The sequence below is a fragment of the Bombina bombina genome, chromosome 11 (assembly GCF_027579735.1).
Source record: "Bombina bombina isolate aBomBom1 chromosome 11, aBomBom1.pri, whole genome shotgun sequence".
Taxonomy (NCBI): Eukaryota; Metazoa; Chordata; class Amphibia; order Anura; family Bombinatoridae; genus Bombina; species Bombina bombina.
In genome coordinates this window covers 82,576,706-82,594,444 of record NC_069509.1, presented here as the reverse complement: position 1 = coordinate 82,594,444, position 17,739 = coordinate 82,576,706, and the positions used below count along the sequence as shown (strand labels likewise).

At 37.5% G+C, this 17,739-nt stretch overlaps 1 protein-coding gene across 8 annotated transcripts in view; it reads left to right on the top strand.

Annotated features, from left to right (window-relative positions):
• The window catches only part of MPRIP (myosin phosphatase Rho interacting protein), a 384,980-nt gene that overhangs the window by 272,169 nt on the left and 95,072 nt on the right, over positions 1 to 17,739 (top strand). For all 8 annotated transcript variants that reach the window (XM_053694605.1, XM_053694610.1, XM_053694609.1 and 5 more), the window contains exons 8-11: positions 3,075 to 3,210; positions 3,592 to 3,696; positions 6,376 to 6,432; positions 10,235 to 10,303. In XM_053694605.1, the coding sequence (XP_053550580.1) occupies positions 3,075 to 3,210; positions 3,592 to 3,696; positions 6,376 to 6,432; positions 10,235 to 10,303 (367 nt within the window). The remainder of the gene's footprint in view (positions 1 to 3,074; positions 3,211 to 3,591; positions 3,697 to 6,375; positions 6,433 to 10,234; positions 10,304 to 17,739) is intronic.

The following is a 17,739-nucleotide window of genomic DNA, read 5'->3' as shown; positions in this document are numbered from 1 at the left end:
TATATAATTTTAAAAGCTCATTTTCTAATTTTACCTTCTCTGTATCCTTTGCAGCTATACCTAAAAAGAATACTTTGAAATGCAACATCTTCTCCACCGTTCATACAGTTTGTTATAAACCCTGTCCACCAATTTTTCAAGGTTACATTTTGCAAGGGTGGTGGGAACCCTTGATCGGTAGCTTGGGCTGAGGGATGGCGAGGTTTCCTGGGGTCGGGAGTTATGTGCTTCCTTGGGCTGGGAGATTTGTTATCCGAGAACTGGCAGAGGTGGTCACCCTTCTCGGTACATCTGCTGCACTTTCTGAATATATCCACTGGAAAGATTGAAATTTTAATTCATTATTTTATGGATTTTTTTTTTAGAAGTTTTATAGTTTTGATTTTGGTTGTTGATTTGGCATAGTTAGAATTTTTTTTATTTCCGAAACAATAACTAATTAAGAACTATTCTAAATGGAATCAGAACTGCTTCTAGTAGACGTTATTCCTGTTTCAGTGATGGTGTTTACAGTGAACAGAGTTTGTACAAATTCATTTTGCACCTGCATTTAAATACAGCACCTGCTGCGGGAGCATATATTGTCAGTGACAATTCAGTTTGTCATTGCTGATAAATACACACCACTGCTAGATCTCTGAGCAAGCATGGTGTTTGAATGGAAATGCACAAGGCATATGTATATATGCTCTGTAAGCAATTAAAGCTTTCTACTTTTACTAGAAGCATATTTAGTTATACAAGTGCATCACAAAAATGCTTCTTTTCCAATTTGAAATGCATATATGTCCTTTAAATAGATTAGCTTGTATGTGAAAGTTGTGATAGTAATTTAAATGTACTTGGAACCAAATAGTAATGGATATGCTTAAAGGGACATTCAATTGAAAATGTAATTCTCTATATAATATTTAAGCGTAATTTAAAAATGTTGCAGTGCAGTTTTATCATTTATTTGGCTTTCTTATCCTATCATATTAATAATTGAATACAGTATTGTAGTATTCTTTCACTGTCCACAGAAACGCTAAAGTGTATTGCGTAGAATACAGAAGCGTAACACTCCTACGTGCTGAATGATGATTGGTTGATACATAGGAGTTCATTTGTTGTTCCTAATTGGCCACAGTAAATTTATTAAGATAACACTACTTGTTTAATAACAAAATAACAGGTTTTTTAAACTACTTTAAAACCTTTATTATATATGCAAATATGTTGCAATGCAGTGAATAATTTCTAATATATAAATAAAAAATGACTTTAATGTCCCTTTAAATATGTTAACTAAACCACTGTGAGTGTGTTTATAAAGCCAGTCTGGTAGTCGGCAGTAAAAATCAGACGTCTCCTGCAAGGTATTTCACTCTGGTTAACAAGAAGCTTTATAGAGCAGTAGCGTTGAGAAATGTAATTGTTCCCAACTGTTCAACATCAAACTGCTTTCTGACACACAGACATTTCATTAATATAGCTTCTGATCTTGTTAAATTGGGGCAACTGCCATATACCCAAGCCTAAGGGACACATCCGTGTGTGTCTGTCATAACATGCTCAGAGAATCCACGTTTTATACTTACAGAAGACTGTGAAATAACTGACCTCCCCCCATCCTCAGCCACACAATTAATTTTGAAATCATGTAGTCATAACAAGCTGTAACGCCTTAGGGATTTATTTAATGAAGAATAACGGGTAAAAAGAGATTTCAAGTGAGATCTTGTATCCGTGTAGATCAGTATACCCTTCCTTGCCTTTTTTTTCCCTTTTGACATAAGTAAAAATTGGTGGAGAAGATATTACATTGACAAGTGTTTGTTTTAACCCTTTGGACACCTAAGTGGACTGCAGTGTGATAAAGGGATAGCCTAATCAAAATTAAACTTGTACGATTCGGATAGAGTATTTAATTTTAAGCAACTTTCTAATTTACTCCTATTAATTTTTATTCGTTCTCTTGGTGTCTTTATTTAAAAAAATCAAGAATCTAAGCTTAGGAGCCGGCCCTTTTTTGGTTCAGCACCTGGCTAGTGCTTGCTGATTGGTGTCTAAATGTAGCCTCCAATCAGCAAGCGCTACCCAGGTGCTGAACAAAATTGGGCAGGCACCTACGCTTACATTCTTGCCTTTTTCAAATAAAGATATCAAGAGAACAAAGAAAAATTGATAAATAGGAGTAAATTAGAAAGTTGCTTAATATTGCATGCTCTATCTCAATCATGAAAGTTTAATTTTAACTTGACTATTCATTCAAGCAGCTTTACTGTGATGTCCTGATGGGAAGACAAGGGGTTAAAAATGAGTGGTGTCATATGCTCTAGGGTGCCTTATTGCTTATCCATCTATATCTAGATAAAACTGTGCTTAGCAGCCAGTTTCTATCTAGGTTTTTGGGGATTTTTTAATGGTTTCCTTTAATGTAATTACCTTTTCCATATAATTTGTCTTTTCTTGTTCTGTATCTGTTATGCCGCAGAAACTGGGTTGAAAATATCGGCACAAACGTTTTGTGTGTTTGAAAAAATAGGGGATTTTCTTAGAATTAACTACTGGGATTCATGTAATTCTGGGTATTAACAGTGTTTTACATTTTAGTAATATATTGATGTGTTAATATTAAAATGAAATTAAATATATATATATATATATATATATATATATATGTGTATATATATTTGTGTGTGTTTTTATATATATATATATATCTGTGTGTATATGTATATATAATATATATATATATGTGTATATATATATATATATATATATATATATATATATATATATAAAATGTGTGTGTATGTATAAATAAATATTTCATATGCTTAGAAGTTGGGAATAAGTCATTAACGCTTAGCAAAAAAAGAAATATTTGTATCTTTGATTTGTTATGCACAGCTGAATACCACTGCTAAGACATAAATATATCCATAATGTTGTAGTGGTTATGTTTCTCTTTTGTGAGAAGATGATTGGTGCCCTAATATTATTTTTGCTGTCCATCAAATTTTTCTTTTTATACTCGTCTCTCTTCCGCTGCACTTTCGTTTATGGTGCTTTTTGGCTTTTTCTCTCAGGCGGTCTATTGTAATTGAAAAGTTTGAAGCTTTGGACATAGAGAAAGCAGAACACATGGATACCAATTTCACCAGTGCATCAAGCAGCAATGCACGACAGGGGCGAAGTGAAAAGCGCACTTTCCCCAGAAAGCGGGTAATCTCTTTAAGCAAACTGTTCTATTTTTCGCCCAGTGGTCATTATATTAAATACAGCACATTTAATTATTTTTTTTTTTGGATACAGTTGTGAATCTTATACAGATTCTACTTCAAAGATCAACGTTTTTATTCCGGTTTCTGGCTGTTTTTTCAGTTTAAACTAATATTTGCCGATTTAGAAATACAAGTTATACTATATCCTTTGATTTAATAATATAGAATTCTTTGTCAAATGGACCCATGATTTTCTTTTTTTTAATGTTTGGTCAAGTTCCACTGTAGATTTTTTTTTTCTTCTTCTAATCAAAAGAAAAGTAAACCTATATAACATTGTTGAGTATTAAGGATTTATGTTGTCCATTCCTCTTTCTCATAGGATGAGACAGGAGTTGGCGCAATCCCAGATGTATCTGCATCCCATATGTCTCCATACCGCAGAGCAAAATCCCTGGACCGTCGATCAACAGAGTCCTCAATGACGGTAAGAGGGGGGGAGTGCTCTTATACTTACATCTACAATATATATTAGAGTGAGAGAGCATGCAAAAATCTTGCAACAATTTATATTTTTTGCTGTTTTGTGTTTTAAAACAATTACTTTTTATATTTATGTTTTGGTGCCTTAAAGGGATACTGTCATCAAAAATTGCCATTTTTTTTTAATGCTTTCTGCTAAAACTCATTGACTGATAGATACTTCCTACTAATGTTCAATGAACATTATCAGGAAGTACCTATCAGCCAATGATCATACAAGATGTAACTATCAGCCAATGAGGTTTTAAAGGAAGTACATAACTGATAAAGCTGTTTTCGTTTAAATTTAAAGGGACAGTAAAATCAAAATTATACTTTCATGATTCAGAATAGAACATGTGATTTTAAACAACTTTCCAGTTTACTTATATTATCAAGTTTGCTTTGTACTCTTGTTCTCCTTTGTTGGAGAGCATGCCTAGTTATACTTAGCCGTGCACTTCTGTGATTGGTGGCTGCACATATGTCTCTTTGCCGCTTGTCACTGGCTCCCCAGATATGTTTGGCTAGCTCCCACTAGTTTATTGGTGCTACTCTTCAACAAAGGATAACAAGAGAACAACTCAAATTTGGTAATAGAAGTAAATTGGAAAGTTGATTAAAATTGTATGTTTAGTCTGAATCATGAAATTTCACTTCTTACTTTAAAGTTTTACATCACATTTTTTAGGCAAAAACTTGATAATGTTTAAATGCTGATCTCTCATATAAATGACAGAAATATGTACAGTCCGTTTTACGTCGTCATGGATGCCAACAGCAGCTGCAGTTTCGCCTACAGTTAGACATATGTTATTGTTTTGAAGGTAGCATAGATGAGTTTCTGTCTGAGGTTTTTGTTAGGAGTCTCCAGTCTGCAGTGTGAAATTATCTTGGGTATGCCTTAGTCTCATCTTCCCTTTGGATAATTTGAATTCTCTGCATAGATTTCCTAGGAAATACCTCTTTATTCCAGTTGTCATCCTATTTAAACCAGAAACCTGAGTCAAACAAAAACTCAGTTTGGCGACGCGTTATGTATTGGTATACAAGAATTTGATCAACTTGGAACCATGTATGTTTTGGTGCCAGTCCCCCCTCCTGTTTCTCAGAATATTTTAGCTCATTAATAGACTGTTATTCCTGTACTACTTGTCATGTGATGGAATACAGTCTGAGAAACCTTGCGGGGACACTTGCAATAGAGAAGCAGACCAGTATTCATCAATGAGCATGATGAAAAGGGAGAAGGTATGTAATTGGCGTCTCTCAAGCACCAAGACTCAACATCTCCAGGTCTTTCTGAGTGTGAGAAGTTGTGCACCCCCCCTCAGCTCAATAAAGGATATCTTACAATGTTTGTGACAGTAATTTGCACAGCTAGAGGACATCAACTACAAATAAGGTCATTCATTTTTAAATATGTACAAACTTGCTCTGAGGATTTGCATTTTTTTATATATATATCATTTATCTTCAGCACTATATAGGTTTTTGAAATATGTGCACATTTCTTTCTACGAAAAGTTGAATTTCACTCTCATTTGCATGCGATGCGTGAGAAAATGGTGTTTTGATCCTGGCAGAGTATGTGACATAAAAATATGTCACGAATATAAATGGGGTATTTGCCAGTGCTTAAAAGAAAATTAAATAACCGTAGATGACTATTGTTTGAGATGATGGAATTATGCTTTGAATGAGTGACACCCAGCTCAATTCTGCAAGAGTTGCCTATATGCTGAGATTTCAGTATTTTTCAGTTAAGCACAGGTGAGTCAACTATAACCAGTCATTTCTAGTATCCCTTATCTTTAAATCTTGGCTAGGGGTGGCAGCCATTGATGACTTTTGACAGATACTTCTACTTTATAGTCTAATTATTTTTTTTCATTGTTTTATGTGTTAGGTTTGTCCTAATGGATGCTCCTTTGTGGAAATAAATAAAGGGTCACTGAACCCAATTTTTTTTCTTTTATGATTCAGATAGAGCATGCAATTTTAGGCAACTTTCTAATTTACTCCTATTATCAATTTTTCCTTGTTTTTCTTGCTATCTTTATTTGAAAAAGAAGGCATCTAAGCTAAGGAGCCAGCCAATTTTTGGTTCAGACCATGGACGGCACTTGTTTATTGGTGGGTGAATTTATCTACTAATCAGCAAGAACAACCCAGGTTGTTAACCAAAAATGGGCCGGCATCTAAACTTACATTCTTGCTTTTCAAATAAAGATACCAAGAAAATGAAGAAAATTTGATAATAGTAGTAAATTAGAAAGTTGCTTAAAATTGCATGCTCTATCTGAATCACAAAAGAAAAAAAAATGGGTTCAGTATCTCTTTAACATTCTTTTTTGTTCTGTTGCTCGGGGGTGTGTCACTGTATACTAATAGAACACTGGGATTTTCTTATTAGCCAATGAGATCCCATCCCTTGAAACAGTTGTGAACTTCCTGTTTAAAAAAAACCTATTTGGTGCATCTATTTCAGCAAGTTTTAAAAATCTTTTTTTAAAATCTTCTTTAATCTCAAAGAATGAATGAAAGTCACTTCAAGCAAAAATTAACCCAAGCTATAACTGATATTATCTGAAAGAGTGATAACATAATTTGTTTACAATATAAATCTTTACTTGACTTGCAGCCTGATCTGTTGAACTTCAAGAAGGGCTGGCTGACCAAACTATACCCAGATGGACAGGTGAGTCTGGGACAGATTAACAGATATGAGCTCCTTTCTTCTCTATATTCTGTTTCCTCACCATGGTATTGAGTAGAAAATAGTCAGAGGTGTTTCTTATATACCTATATGTCTATGAATTCTGTGTATTCATATAAATACGTACAATATTATAAATTAAAGGGATAGTAAAATGAAATTGGCATGATTCAGATACAGCATCTAATTTTAAGAAACATTTAAATTCACTTCTATTTTCAAATGTGCTTCATTTTTTTGGTATCCCTTGTTGAAAAAGAATACACACATATCCTACACTAGTGGGAGCTAACTGCTGATTGGTGTCTGCACACATTTGTCTCTTGTGATTGGCTAACTAGATGTGTTCTAGCTGCTAGTAGTGCAGTGCTGTTCCTTCAGCAAAGGATAAAAAGAATGAAGCAAAGTTGGTAATAATAGAAGTAAATTGACAAGTTGTTTAAAATTGTATGTTCTATCCAAATCACATTTTGGTCCCTTTAATTGGATTCCTCTGTGATCTGTTTGAAATTGTATTTGTTGCGGTAGTATAATGTGATACGAGCTGGAAGTTATGCAGACGTTGTGTTTACAAGTTGCGATGCAGGGAGGGGGAGGCACACAGTGCTTACATCATAACCTTAATATAGCTGCCAGATGCCCCCCCTCCCCCTGGGGACTAGCGGGTTACTAGGAGGAAAAGAGGAATAACATTGCTTAGGATACAGTTACAGGATTAGCAGGTCGTGACGGCCCACAGAGTAGGATTTCCTATTTCCCACTATATACAAATACCACTACTGTCTGGCTCCTAAATATTTGTGTGTGTATATGTGTGTCCCACTGGGAGGGGCCTATACTGTTTAAATAGACTCCTGAGTTTTGTGTTTCCTTGTCTGAGGAAGGGGAGTGTGTCCCCGAAACGTCATGCTTTTTCAAATAAAGTACACTTGAAAAGACCAGAGCGTGCCTTCTTCTACTTGAGATATATATATATATATATATATATATATATATATATATATGTGTGTGTTTACATACCCTGGCAGAATTTATGATTTCTTGGCCATTTTTCAGAGAATATGATTGATAACACACAAACTTTTCTTTCACTTATGGTTAGTGTTTGGCTGAAGCCATTTATGATAAATCAACTTTGTTTACTCTTTTTAAATCATAATGACAACAGAAACTACCCAAATGACCCTGATCAAAAGTTTACATACTCTGGTGATTTTGGCCTGATAACATGCATACAAGGACAAAAAGGGGTTTGAATTGCTATTAAAGGTAACCATCCTCACCTGTGATCTGTTTGCTTGTAATTAGTGTGTGTGTGTATAAAAGGTCAATGAGTTTCTGGACTCCTGACAGACCCTTGCATCTTTCATCCACTACTGCCCTGACTTTTCTGGATTCTGAGTCATGGGGAAAGCAAAAGAATTGTCAAAGGATCTGCGGGAAATGGTAGTTGAACTGTATAAAACCAGAAAGGGATATAAAAAGATACCCAAGGAATTGAGAATGCCCATTCAGCAGTGTTCAAACTCTAATCAAGAAGTGGAAAATTAGGGGTTTTGTTGAAACCAAACCACGGTCAGGTAGACCAACTAAAATTTCAGCCACAATTGCCAGGAAAATTAATCCCAACTCACAAATAACTTCAGGTGAAATACAGGACTCTCTGAAAACACGTGGTGTGGCTGTTTCAAGATGCACAATAAGGAGGCACTTGAAGAAAGATGGGCTACATGGTCGAGTCGCCAGAAAAAAGCCATTACTACGCAAATGCCACAAAGTATCCCACTTACAATACGCCAAACAGCACAGAGACAAACCCTCAAACCTTCTGGCCCAGTCATTTGGAGTGATAAGACCAAAATTGAGCTTTTTGGCCACAACCATAAACGCTACATTTGGAGAGGAGTCAACAAGGCCTATGATAAAGTACACCATTCCTACTGTGAAACAAGGAGGTGGATTGCTGATGTTTTGGGGATGTGTTAGCTACAAAGGCACAGGAAATTTGGTCAGAATTGATGGCAAGATGAATGCAGTATGTTATCAAAAAATACTGGAGGAAAATTTGCATTTATCAGCCCGGAAGCTGCGCATGGGACGTACTTGGACATTCCAACATGACAATGATCCTAAACACAAGGCCAAGTCGACCTGTCATTGGTTACAGCAGAATAAAGTGAAGGTTCTGGAGTGGCCATCTCAGTCTCCTGACCTCATTATCATTGAGCCACTCTGGGGAGATCTCAAACGTGCAGTTCATGCAAGACAGCCCAATAATTTACAGGAACTGGAGGCTTTTTGCCAGGAAGAATGGGCAACTTTACCATCTGAGAAGATAAAGAGCCTCATCCACAAATACCACAAAAGACTTCAAGCTGTCATTGATGTTAAAGGGGGCAAAACACAGTATTAAGAACTGGGGTATGTAAACTTTTGATCAGGGTTATTTGGGTAGTTTCTGTTGTCATTATGATTTAAAAAGCAAACACAGTTTACTCTCTGGTTCTTTTTGAAAAATCTTTACTGTGACAGTGTAACATTTTGGGGATAATGTATCCCCTTCCTCAGACCGAAACGTTACACTGTCACAGTAAAGATTTATATATATACAGTCGTATGCAAAAGTTTAGGCACCTCTGACAATTTCCATGATTTTCATTTATAAATAATTGGGTGTTTGGATCAGCAATTTCATTTTGATCTATCAAATAACTGAAGGACACAGTAATATTTCAGTAGTGAAATGAGGTTTATTGGATTACCAGAAAATGTGCAATATGCATCAAAACAAAATTAGATGGGTGCATAAATTTCTTTGTGAGGATCCGAATGCAGAAGTAAGAAGCCGCTAGTTCCTTTCAGATATTTTTTTATCCGGATTGATTCCTGTAAAGCATCCCCACTCTAAGACGTGGATTTGCACAGATGTTAGAGTGGGCATTTTTAAAAAAGGGGTCAGCAACCTTGGACCCCCAGATAATTTGGAACTACATTTCCCATGATGCTGATACTCTTTAGGCTGTCTGAGCATCATGGGAAATGTAGTTCCAAAACATTTTGGGTCCCAAGGTTGCTGTGACCCCTGTTTTACAGGTATCAATCCGGCTTCAAAAATATCTGAAAGGAACGCGCAACTTCTTTCTTCCCCATTCGGATCCCCACGAAGGATCCAAATGCAAATCCCTATTAGTTAAAGGGATACTAAACCCAAATCTTTTATTTCATGATTCAAATAGAGCATGTAGTTTTAAACTCCTCTCAAATTTACTTCTATTATCAATTTTTCTTCGTTCTCTTAGTATCTTTATTTAAAAAGCAGGAATGTAAGCTTAAGAGCCAGACCATTTTTTGTTCAGCACCTGGGTTGCACTTGCTAATTGGTGGCTAAATGTAGCCACCAATAAGCATGTGCTATCCAGTGTGCTGAACCAAAAATGGGACGGATGCTAAGCTTATATTCCTGATTTTTCAAATAAAAATACAAAGAGAACGAATAAAAATTGATAATAGGAGTAAATTAGAAAGTTGCTTAAAATTGCATGCTCTATCTGAATCACGAAAGAAAAAAATTGGGTTTAGTGTCCCTTAAATATTGTCTTTTTATACCACATAATATATTGCTGTCTGTTTTTACTCGTGCTCAATATATTGTAACATGTCCATATTTAGTGCTTCTAAACCAGGCACGTGCTGACCACACCAATCCCATTGATAAGGACATGGTTAACCTGTACCCGCGGAATTAACCTTTACATTGAAACTAACGGGATTCTTTTTCTCCTAGTGGAAGAAGCATTGGTTTGTGCTTACTGATCAGACCTTGCGGTATTATAGAGATTCTGTGGCAGAGGAGGTGAGTGAGCATTTAAAATGTGTCATGTGATTTGTTTACTTAAAGGGACAGTCTAGTCAAAATTAAACATTCATGATTCAGATAGAACATGCAATTTTCTAATTTACACCCATAATCAATTTCTTCCTTCTCTTGGTATCTTTATTTGATTGTAAGCTTAGGAGTCGACCTATTTTTGGTTCAGCGACTGGGTAGCGCTTGCTGATTGGTGGCTACATTTAGAGACCAATCAGAAAGTGCTACCCAGGTGCTGAACAAAAAATTAGCCTGTTCCTATGCTTACATTCTTGCTTTTTCAAATAGATAGCAAGAGAACAAAGAAAAATTGATTTGAGTAAATTAGAAAGTTGCTTTAAATTGCTGTTCTATTTGAATCATGACGTTTTATTTTTGACTAGACTTTCTTTAATTTAGTATTTTCTCTTTGTCTTTTACTGAGATGCTATTGTTAGGTACAACTCTCTATCTTAAGCTGCCAGGAGAAATGATGCGACATTGAGGCATAGTAGCTCTTTCTGGCAAACAAATAATTAACCCCTTAACGGAAGTAAATATACCCTGTACGTCGGCTGCTGTTTTCACACTAAGGGGTTAAATAGTGCAGCTCTTGCCAATAGTGACAAAACCACACAATTACGGAAGGCCTCCTGGAGCGAGGCATTCAGTAATAGTGTGTATTGCCACTTTCAAAGAGACCTGCTCTGTTAACAAGTTAAGTCCATGTTCATAATGGGTTAAAGGGACTGAAAAGTATGTTTTAGCTACATCTGGCCGGTGTGTTAATCTGCTTTTTTTCAAACATTGAACTGTATGACTGTGGCTGAATTATGGCAGTAAACCTTGGTAAAGGTATTCACTGTAAAATAAGAAAATGTGAAGGTTTTTAAATTGCTAATGTTGATAAACATGCCATAGAAGAAAACTAGCCAAATCTGATAAGACATTAAAGCAACACAATTTTTATATTTAAACCTTAAATTAAAGGGACAGTCGAGTCCAGAAAATACTTTCATGATTTAAATAGGGCATGTAATTTTAAACAACTTTCCAATTTACTTTTGTCACCAATTTTGCTTTGTTCTCTTGGTATTCTTAGTTGAAAGCTAAACCTTGGAGGTTCATATACTAATTTCTTAGACCTTGAAGGCCGCCTCTAATCTAAATGCATTTTGATAGTTTTTCACCACTAGAGGGCATTAGTTCATGTGTTTCATATAGATAACATTGAGCTCATACACATGAATTTACCATGGAGTCAGCTCTGATTGGCTAAAATGCAAGTCTGTCAAAGGAACTGAAATAAGGGGGCAGTCTGCTGAGGCTTAGATACAAGGTAATTACAGAGGTAAAACGTGTATAATTATAACTGTTGGTTATGCAAAACTGGGGAATTGGAAATTAAGGGATTATCTATCTTTTAAAACAACAAAAATTCTGGTGTTGACTGTCCCTTTAAATGTGAAGAGCTCATTTGTGATCACAGTTAACCTGTGCCTTAGATGGACCAGCTGCAAATTTACTGTGATGTCATTGTGAAATAGTATACGTCACTAGTTTGTTGACTATTGGTAAACCAGAGTGGATAGGGTTACTGACTTATGTCAGTAAGTAAAAATATTTTTATAACAAATTAATATATTGGAGCTCATGTTAAAATGTTCTAGGACACCAATAAGTGTCTGGGCTACATTAAAAGCTTTACTAGTTACAAAAGACTCACTAATTGGATTTAACAGACTGTCAATGCTATTCAGCAGAGTGACTAGGGCAGCCCAGATTGTGATGTCATCAGTGGGTGGAGCTTGGCAGCTATTTCAAAGTGACCAGAAACAATAGTGATTTAAAAAAACATCTCTTTACTGTTACTGCTGCATGATATATAAAAGGGTTCAGGAGGATATTTACAGCTTAATCTAAAGTAAGACTTAGAGATGACTAAGGTATAGACTGTCCCATTAAATGATTCCCCCATTATTTTTCATGCCAGCGCAACTTCACCATCTTATTTGTAAGCTCTTTATTTAATAAGTTTGTAGGGGTTAAAAATAGTAATAAGCAAGTAGTGCAGTAATAAAATGCTATAACACACTAGATCAGGGTTTGTCAAACTATTTTTTTCCCAAAAGCCAGTGCCATGATACCACATACCTTCACAACCCTATTTGTATGCTTTGTCTGAAATTTTCTGAATTAATAAACAACAAGATAGCTACAATTTTTGGCAAAGTGACTAAAATGTGTGCGTACTTTATTCCTGATTGTAGTCAAACTTAAAAGAATTTTAAAATGTAATAACACACACACACACTGTCATACAACACACACACTGTCATACAACACACACACTGTCATACAACACACACACACTGTCATACAACACACACACACTGTCATACAACACACACACACTGTCATACAACACACACACACACACACTGTCATACAACACACACACTGTCATACAACACACACACACACACACACTCATACAACACACACACTCATACAACCTCATACAACACACACACTCATACAACACACACACACACACACTGTCATACAACACACACACACACACACTGTCATACAACACACACACACACTGTCATACAACACACACACACACTGTCATACAACACACACACACACTGTCATACAACACACACACACACACTGTCATACAACACACACACACACTGTCATACAACACACACACACACTGTCATACAACACACACACAAACACACACTGTCATACAACACACACACAAACACACACTGTCATACAACACACAAACACACACTGTCATACAACACACAAACACACACTGTCATACAACACACACACACACACTGTCATACAACACACACACTGTCATACAACACACACACACACACTCATACAACACACACACACACACTCATACAACACACACACACACACTCATACAACACACACACTGTCATACAACACACACACACACACTCATACAACACACACACATACAACACACACACACTCATACAACACACACACACTCATACATACAACACACACATACAACACACACACACACCTACAACACACACACTCATACAACACACACACACACTCATACAACACACAATGCATTTGAAGAACCCTGCATTAGGGCATTTTCTTTTTCCATCTTAATATGATGAGAGTCCACAGCTTCATTCCTTACTTGTGGGAATACAGAACCTGACCACCAGGAGGAGGCAAAGACACCCCAGCCAAAGGCTTAAATACCTCCCCCACTCCCCTCATCCCCCAGTCATTCTTTGACTTTCGTCACAGGAGGTTGGCAGAGAAGTGTCGGAAGATTTCGGAGTAGTTCCTTATGGGGGGTAGTACTCTTCGTGATGGGACTGGAGTTTTAAGTAGTCTTGTCAGCCTCTCAGTGAGAGCATTGACGAAAGTTAGAGTCTGGAGATGCAGGAAGAGTCTTTCGGCGAACCCATCCAGACTCATTAACAGCTCCTTAAGCAATCAGCATTGACAAGTTTCTCTGCCTGCTTACTTCACTCACGTCCATGTCAGAAGCGCAGCTACTATCTGTTAAACTTGAAGTACCGTGTTACTGTTCCACGGCTTAGATTCCGGTAAGATCGTTTCTCCAACATAGGTGTGTCCGGTCCACGGCGTCATCCTTACTTGTGGGATATTCTCCTCCCCAACAGGAAATGGCAAAGAGCCCAGCAAAGCTGGTCATATGATCCCTCCTAGGCTCCGCCTACCCCAGTCATTCTCTTTGCCGTTGCACAGGCAACATCTCCACGGAGATGGCTAAGAGTTTTTTGGTGTTTAAATGTAGTTTTATTCTTCAATCAAGTGTTTGTTATTTTAAAATAGTGCTGGTATGTACTATTTACTCTGAAACAGAAAAGAGAAGAAGATTTCTGTTTGTGAGAGGAAGATGATTTTAGCAGACGTTACTAAAATCGATTGCTGTTTCCACACAGGACTGTTGAGATGAAGTAACTTCAGTTGGGGGAAGCAGTTGGCAGACTTTTCTGCCTGAGGTATGATGGCCACATTTCTAACACGACTTGGTAATGCTGGAAGGCTGTCATTTTCCCTATGGGGACCGGTAAGCCATTTTCTTAGATTAAGTAAAAGAATAAAGGCTTTATAAGGGCTTAAAAAACTGGTAGACATTTTTCTGGGCTAAAACGATTACTTGCTAAGCATATTTGACAGATTATAGCGCTTTATAGTTATTATAATCTTGGGGATTGTTGTTAAAAAACGGCAGGCACTGTATGGACACCTTTTTCAGATGGGGGCCTTCTCTAGTCATAGGCAGAGCCTCATTTTCGCGCCACTAATGCGCAGTTGTTTTTGGAAGGCAAGGCATGCAGATGCATGTGTGAGGAGCTAGGATCCACTGAAAAAGCTTATAGAAGGCGTCATTTGGTATCGTATTCCCCTCTGGGCTTGGTTGGGTCTCAGCAAAGCAGATTCCTGGGACTGTATAGGGGTTAAATGTAAAAACTGCTCCGGTTCCGTTATTTTAAGGGTTAAAGCTTCCAATTTGGTGTGCAATACTTTTAAGGCTTTAAGACACTGTGGTGAAATTTTGGTGAATTTTGAACAATTGCTTCATACTTTTTCGCATTTTCAGTAATAAAGTGTGTTCTGTTTAAAATTTAAAGTGACAGTAACGGTTTCATTTTAAAACGTTTTTTTGTGCTTTGTTGACAAGTTTAAGCCTGTTTAACATGTCTGAACTATCAGATAAACGATGTTCTATATGTATGAAAGCCAATGTGTCTCCCCATTTAAATATATGTGATAATTGTGACATGGTGTCCAAACAAAGTAGGGACAATGATGCCACAGATAATAGTGCCCAAGATGAGTCTTCAGATGAGGGGAGTAAGCATGGTACTGCATCACCCCCTTCTGTGTCTACACCAGTTTTGCCACCACAAGAGGCCCCTAGTACATCTAGTGCGCCAATACTTATTACTATGCAACAATTAACGGCTGTTATGGATAATTCTATTAAAAATATTTTATCTAAAATGCCTACTTATCAAAGAAAGCGCGATTGCTCTGTTTTAAACACTGAAGAGCAAGAGGACGCTGATGATAACGCTTCTGACATACCCTCACACCAATCTGAAGGGGCCAGGAGGGAGGTTTTGTCTGAGGGAGAAATTTCAGATTCAGGGAAAATTTCTCAACAAGCTGAACCTGATGTTGTAACATTTAAATTTAAATTAGAACATCTCCGCGCACTGCTTAAGGAGGTATTATCTACTCTGGATGATTGTGACAATTTGGTCATTCCAGAGAAATTATGTAAGATGGACAAGTTCCTAGAGGTTCCGGTGCCCCCCGATGTTTTTCCTATACCCAAGCGGGTGGCGGACATAGTAAACAAGGAATGGGAAAGGCCCGGCATACCTTTTGTGCCTCCTCCTATATTTAAGAAATTATTTCCTATAGTCGACCCCAGAAAGGACTTATGGCAGACAGTCCCTAAGGTCGAGGGGGGCGGTCTCTTCTCTAAACAAACGCACTACTATTCCCATAGAAGATAGTTGTGCTTTTAAAGATCCTATGGATAAGAAATTAGAGGGTTTGCTTAAAAGAATGTTTGTTCAGCAAGGTTACCTTCTTCAACCAATTTCATGCATTGTTCCTGTCACTACGGCAGCGTGTTTCTGGTTCGAAGAACTAGAAAAGTCGCTCGATAAGGAATCTTCGTATGAGGAGATTATGGACAGAGTTCATGCACTCAAATTGGCTAACTCTTTTATTCTAGATGCCGCTTTGCAATTAGCGAGATTAGCGGCGAAAAATTCAGGGTTTGCTATCGTGGCGCGCAGAGCGCTCTGGCTAAAGTCTTGGTCAGCGGATTGAACGCTTGATTTTATCAAAGCGTGGGTTTCAGATTCTGTAATAGATACTCTGATTCAGGCTAGAAAGCCTGTAACTAGAAAAATTTACCATAAGATATGGAAAAAATATATCTATTTGTGTGAATCTAAAGGATTCCCATGGAACAAGATTAAAATTCCTAGGATTTTATCCTTTCTACAAGAGGGTTTGGAGAAGGGATTATCTGCAAGTTCTCTGAAGGGACAGATTTCTGCGTTATCTGTTTTACTTCACAAAAGGCTGGCAGCTGTGCCAGACGTTCAAGCGTTTGTTCAGGCTCTGGTTAGAATCAAGCCTGTTTACAGACCTTTGACTCCTCCCTGGAGTCTTAATCTGGTTCTTTCAGTTCTTCAAGGGGTTCCGTTTGAACCCTTACATTCCGTAGATATTAAGTTATTATCTTGGAAAGTTCTGTTTTTGGTTGCAATTTCCTTCTTCTGCTAGAAGAGTTTTCTTAACCAGGGGAGATAGTTGTACCTTCTTTGTGCCCGAATCCAGTTTCAAAGAAGGAACGTTTGTTACACAATTTGGGACATAGTCCGTGGCCTCTAAAATCTATTTAGAGGCCACTAAAGATTTCAGACAAACTTCTTCTTGTTTGTTGTTTATTCTGGTAAAAGGAGAGGTCAAAAAGCAACTTCTACCTCTCTTTCTTTTTGGCTTAAAGCATTATCCGGGTTGTGGCATATGAGACTGCCGACGGCAGCCTCCTGAAAGAATCACAGCTTCACTCCACTAGGGCTGTGGCTTCCACATGGGCCTTCAAGAACAAGGCTTCTGTTGACCAGATATGTAAGGCAGCGACGTGGTCTTCACTGCACACTTTTGCCAATTTTACAAATTTGATACTTTTGCTTCTTCAGAGGCTATTTTTGGGAGAAAGGTTTTGCAAGCCGTGGTGCCTTCCATTTAGGTGACCTGATTTGCTCCCTCCCTTCATCCGTGTCCTAAAGCTTTGGTATTGGTTCCCACAAGTAAGGATGACGCCGTGGACCGGACACACCTATGTTGGAGAAAACAGAATTTATGCTTACCTGATAAATTACTTTCTCCAACGGTGTGTCCGGTCCACGGCCCGCCCTGGTTTTTTTAATCGGGTCTGATGAAATTATTTTCTCTAACTACAGTCCCACCACGGTATCATATGGTTTCTCCTATGCATATTTCCTCCTGTACGTCGGTCGAATGACTGGGGTAGGCGGAGCCTAGGAGGGATCATATGACCAGCTTTGCTGGGCTCTTTGCCATTTCCTGTTGGGGAGGAGAATATCCCACAAGTAAGGATGACGCCGTGGACCGGACACACCGTTGGAGAAAGTAATTTATCAGGTAAGCATAAATTCTGTTTTCATTACTTTACACACATGTTAACGATAAGAAGACAGGGTCACAATGGGACTCCTTTATCTTTATGGAATCAAGGGTTAATATCTCCTGAGGGGGATTATTGAACAGTGGGGTTTTTTAATAATATTTATGTGATTGCTTATGTGTAAGAATGTTTGGGCTCTTAGGCTGATACTGAA